This window comes from Oryctolagus cuniculus, chromosome 15 (assembly GCF_964237555.1).
Source record: "Oryctolagus cuniculus chromosome 15, mOryCun1.1, whole genome shotgun sequence".
NCBI classification, from domain to species: domain Eukaryota; kingdom Metazoa; phylum Chordata; class Mammalia; order Lagomorpha; family Leporidae; genus Oryctolagus; species Oryctolagus cuniculus.
In genome coordinates this window covers 32,175,891-32,181,136 of record NC_091446.1, presented here as the reverse complement: position 1 = coordinate 32,181,136, position 5,246 = coordinate 32,175,891, and the positions used below count along the sequence as shown (strand labels likewise).

General features: G+C 61.0%; 1 protein-coding gene across 1 annotated transcript; it reads left to right on the top strand.

The window, feature by feature from the left end:
* Nucleotides 1-397: 397 nt before the first annotated feature.
* Nucleotides 398-4,553, top strand: MARVELD1 (MARVEL domain containing 1). The gene is made up of 2 exons (XM_008270305.4): nt 398-2,474; nt 3,653-4,553. The coding sequence occupies exon 1, from the start codon at nt 613-615 to the stop codon at nt 1,132-1,134; it is 522 nt and encodes a 173-aa protein (XP_008268527.1). The 5' UTR covers nt 398-612; the 3' UTR covers nt 1,135-2,474; nt 3,653-4,553.
* The last annotated feature ends 693 nt before the right edge of the window (nt 4,554-5,246 follow it).

Genomic DNA, 5,246 nt, shown 5'->3' with positions numbered 1-5,246 from the left:
GGTTGAGGGCGGTGAGGAGGACGGGCAGGGTAGGCCATTGCGGACACCCTGCGGATAACGGCTGTGGGTTCAAGACCAGCACCTCTCCCTGTCCTGGCCAAGGAAGGGCCAAGAGACCCCGGTAGCGGCGAAGGCCCAGGCCGAGGCTGGGAAGCCGCGCTCTTGAAGCCAGGCGGAAGCCCGCGACTCAGGGCGCGTCGGGGCGGCCCTGGCCGTGGCAGACAAGGCCCTGCAGGGCGCGGCCGACCGCGGGGTGCGGGATCGCCCCCAGGGGCCGGAGGATGAAGGAATCCGAGCGGCGGGGAGAGGGGTAGCCCGGGCGCAGAGCGAGGCGGAAGGAGAGATGGCAGGAAGCCGGGGGGAGCGAGCAGGGGAGGAGACGGGAAAAGGGCGGGCAGGAGGGTGGAGAGAGAAAGAGACAGAGAGGGAGAGAGGAGGGCTAGGGGCGGAGAGAGGGGAGGAAGGGTGCGGAGCGTAGCGGAGGAAGAGAAGGACCGCGAAGGGGACCCGGCGAGGCGGCCGCAGCGGGCACCCGGGCCGGGCCGCCCCCGCGAGCAAGGCGCCGCCATTCCGCTGCTCGGGCCGCCGCCGCCGCCACCGCGCCCGGGGGCCATGCTCCCGCCGCCCCCGCGCCAGCCGCCGCCCCAGGCGCGCTCGGCCCGCGGCGCGGTGCAGTTGCAGCGGCCGTTCCTTCGCGGCCCGCTGGGCGTGCTGCGGCTGCTGCAGCTGCTGGCCGGCGCCGCCTTCTGGGTCACCATCGCCACCAGCAAGTACCAGGGCCCCGTGCACTTCGCGCTCTTCGTGTCGGTGCTCTTCTGGCTGCTGACCCTGGGCCTCTACTTCGTCACCCTGCTGGGCAAGCACGAGCTGGTGCCCGTGCTGGGATCGCGCTGGCTCGTGGTCAACGTGGCGCACGACTTACTGGCGGCCGCCCTCTACGGCGCGGCCACGGGCATCATGATCGACCAGACGCAGCGCCACAGCTACTGCAACCTCAAGGATTACCCGCTGCCCTGCGCCTACCACGCCTTCCTGGCTGCCGCCGTCTGCGGCGGCCTCTGCCTCGGCCTCTACCTGCTCTCGGCGCTCTACGGCTGCTGCCGTCGCTACCAGGGCAAGTTGGAGGTGGCGTGAGGCCGCCTGCGCCCGCCCGGGCCGCGACCTGGGCGGAGGACCCCGCCACATCCCTCCCGCAGCCGTGTCCCTGGCCCCCTCCCCGGCCCTGCGTTCCCACCGCCGCCTGCGCCCAGGAATCCCGGCCCGTAGTTCCTGCCCGACGGCAACGCCGCCGCCCAGCGCGTGGTCTCCAGGGATCTGCGCAGGCTGCGATCCGAGGGGCGGGCGGATGCGCACTTGGAGAGGGGCCTCCTCGAGGCGAAACTTAGCGATTCTTCTTCCCCTTCCCGGCGAAGAGCGAGACGTGGACGGCCGCTGCGTAGATCCGGGGGAGGCTCCCAGATGGAAACCAGCCTCACTGCTGCGCCGCGGCCGCCTCCCTCCCTGGCGCGCTCGGAAGGGCACCCTCTTACCCGGCCCCCTTTTCAGCCTTGGGAGCTGTAAAAGGTAGACGCGCGGCCTCGGCTGGCCCCGGGCTGGGCAACAGGTTGAATTTGGCTTGGGGTCGTGCGGGCATCTTGGCAGCCTGCCCTTGCCTATCCCTCGGGGCTCTGATGCCTTGGCGGTGGGGCCCTGCTGCAGAGGTGGGGATGGGTGAGAAGGGCCCCTGAGCTGTGCCTGCGCCCCCGTGGAGTCCTCGCTCTCCCCCGCCTACTCACAGGCCATGCAGAGGGACACTCGAACCTCGCTGACCTCGTCCTGACGCGGCCACCTCCCCGGCCTCCTCTCGCAGGCTTCTGCCGCACCCCAAATCCCAGTATCTGTTGCCTTAGGATCTCCCTATCGCGGAAGGTTAGGGTGAGCCCACCCGTTGTTTCACAGTGGGTGACTCACAGCCTGCTCTTGGGAACAGCCACAGTAAGATCAGAGCACGGTCCCAGGACCATAGGTCCAGCGCTGTGACATCAAAGCAGAGGGTGTTCTAGGAACCCCAGCTCAGGAGCCGCCTTTAAAAGTTTCATGGCCAAATGGGTTCGACGATGGTGCTAGCTCCCTTTCTTGGAGATCCACGACGCCCATAAGTGTATCAGAGACTGTGGAAGGTCCGGGTGTGAAAGCAGCCCAGGGATCAACTTTGCTGTGTTAACGGCCTGGGGCTGGACCGTATTCCAGCCTTCAGGTCCAAGCAGCCAGGCAGTTTCTGTGTAAAGCGAGCAGAGCAGCTGCCCCTCTGCAGCCAGAGACTTTGGAGCTGGTGAACTTGAACTTTCCTTTACGTCATTGGAGAAAAGAAGCCAGCGCTATCCTGATGGTTTCCTAGTCTGGAGCAAAGTCAACTGTACAAGATGCTGGCATTGACCGTGGCAGCTGGCAGAGAAGGTGTGGAACCAGGGTGAATGGCTCGCCAGGCCTCCATGGTAAGATGCTTCTTGGTTTTCCAGAAAGGGGTCATAGGCCTTTGTAGAAAGGACGGAGTCTCCTCCTTTCCCAAAAGTTAAAGGGCTTTTCTTGGGAGCAAGTTGGAGGGATGACAGTAGCAACCACAATGGGGAAATCTAACCTTGGGGAACCCTGCGGAAGTCTGCTCTTGAAAGAGTGCAGCCTTTTTTGGATCAGAAAGGATGGGTGGGGGGCATGTGTTCTTGAAACTTTGTATGTTGTAGCCGTGTTGGCATCTGTTGTGACTGTGAAGGGGGTGGAGTGGAGAGCGGGTGTGTAAGTCTGACTAAGCACTAAAGGTAGGCCTGCCGCCATGTATCCACATCTCTTCCCCATCAACTGTAGTGAGGTGTGGTGAATGTAAGCCCCAGCGCTCCCAGCCAGTACCATATACAGTAGGGGTCATAGTTGTTCGAGATAATCAGTGTGGTGAAATACACATCACACACACTTTACCACTTCGCCATTATTTTTAAAAAATATTTATTTATTTATTTGAAAGTCAGAGTTACACAGAGAGGAGAGGCAAAGAGAGAGAGAGAGAAGGGGGGGGTCTACCATCTGTTGGTTCACTCCCCAATTTGCCACAATGGCCGGAGCTGCGCCAATCCGAAGCCAGGAGCCAGGAGCTTCTTCCAGGTCTCCCACATGGATGCAGGGGCCCAAGGACCTGGGCCATCTTCTACTGCTTTCCCAGGCCATAGCAGAGAGCTGGATTGGAAGTGGACCAGTCAGGACTTGAACCAGTGCCCATAGGGGATGCTGGCACTGCAGGTGGTGGCTTTACCCACTACACCACAGTGCTGGCCCCAACTTAGCCATTTTTAAGTGTACAGTTCAGCAGCATTAAGCACATTCACATTGTTGTACCACCGTCACCATCGCTTGTCTACAGAACTTTTGTCATCTTGTAAAACCGAAACTTTGTTGCCCATTAAAGTGTTGGTAGTGTCTTTCCTCTGGGAAATCCCAGAACACGGAGCCCCCAGGGTCCCCTGAGCACTTTAGTGTCTCGCCTAGGCTGGGTCCCACTGCCATGCTCCAGGAAGGACAACTGTTCCCTCAGCTCAACCATTGGTGCCACCAGAACTGGGGTGGGCGTTGCTAGGATGCGCAGGGACCTAGGAAGCCCAGTGACTTTGCTCTTCTGTTGCAGGTTTCTGCGTTGCTGGGCCCATGGAGCTTCCCAGGGCTGATCCTGCTCACCTCCGCCAGGGCCCACTTCCTGGGCTGGAAGCACCATTTCGGCCAGGGCCAACAGCAGGAATCCGGGTCTTCCCTGGCAGCAGAGGCAAGGGGAGAGGAAATGCCCTCTGCCCAGCAGCTTCCTTGGCTTCCATCAGATGGAAGAGCCACGATGCATGAAGACTGATTGTGCCTGAACCCAAGAGAATTCCTGATTCTTCCTGTGCTCTGATTTGGACACAAGATCTCAGACACCCGGGACTGAGCTGTGCACCCTGCACCCTAAACAGTGGGTTTCATTCCAGCTTTTGTTCTTTTTCCTTTTGTCTTTTTGAAAAATCACCATCTAAGTTACATCCTCAGCTTGGCTCCAGTCCCCCCAGGACCTCCCTCCCAGCCCTCAGCCCCCCCCCCCCCCCGGTGTGCTCTTAGTGGTCACGTGACTTTCCTGGGCGGCAGGAGTCTCTTCCTTCCAGATGTGCCCATAGCACGCCAGAGCCCTCTGTTCTTTCAGATGTGCCTTCCCGCTTGGCTTCCAGTGGCTTGGTGGTGCTCGCCGCCACGTGTGAGATGGATACACAGGACTGCCACCATCCCCACCCCATCCCCACTCCAGGCCCTATACCCTAGAGAGGGTCACTTGACCCAGCCCAGGACTTCTGGATCCTGGGAGTGGTCTCACAGGCCTCCCCCTCGGAACACCAGGACTCAGGCCAGTCCAAGGTCACCCTGGGTAGCATTTCTACAGTGTTCTACAAAGAACATCAGAGGGAGGGGTGAGGATGGTGAGGGAGAGGATGCCAACGTGCCTTGTTCTCTAGTTTAGTGGTGATTACTAATATGCTTTTCTGAATAAAGTTTGGTTTATGTAACCTTGGCATATGTGTCTTCCATGTTGGTCGCTGCAGTGACCCTCTGTCCGGGTGCCCCCGGCACCCACCCCACTTCTGCATCCACACTGCCCTGTGGGCCACCGCCTCTGTCTCCCTGCTCTCCTCTTCCCTTCTGGGAGGGAAAGAAGAGTGAGTTCACAGATGGCCGGTTCGGTAGGGAGCAGGGGTTGCCTGAGGCCAGGACCCGGGAGGAAGGAAACTGCTCATGTCTGGCCCTGCCCGGGCTGGAGGGAATCCCGAGGCTGGCGTCTGCCTCTCAATGGGCCTCTGTTTGGGAGCCTCGCTGTCATTCTAAGCTCACAGAGACTGTGGTTGTGGTGCCAGAAGGGTCCCCATCCTTTTGCAGCAGGGGAAGTAGAGCCCAGGGTGGGGAGGCAACCTGATGCCACGCAGCTGATGGGGCAGTGTGCAGTGTCCTGGAGCCCAGGCCCCGCACACACTGTGCCGGCTCTGACCCGGCTGCCGCCTGATGCCCCAGAGGTCGCTTGCCCAGCCCACCATGCCTGCTGGCTGAGATGCCCTGGGGAGGGTGTGAGGGCAGAGCGAACAGGCAGCTCCTCCTTCCTGTGCCCTGGGCCCCACGTCTGCAGCCAGGAAATAGGATTCTCCTGGCAGATCTCAAAACTCACCGGGAACAGATCCAGGCTGGGATCTGACGCTGTGTACTTGCCA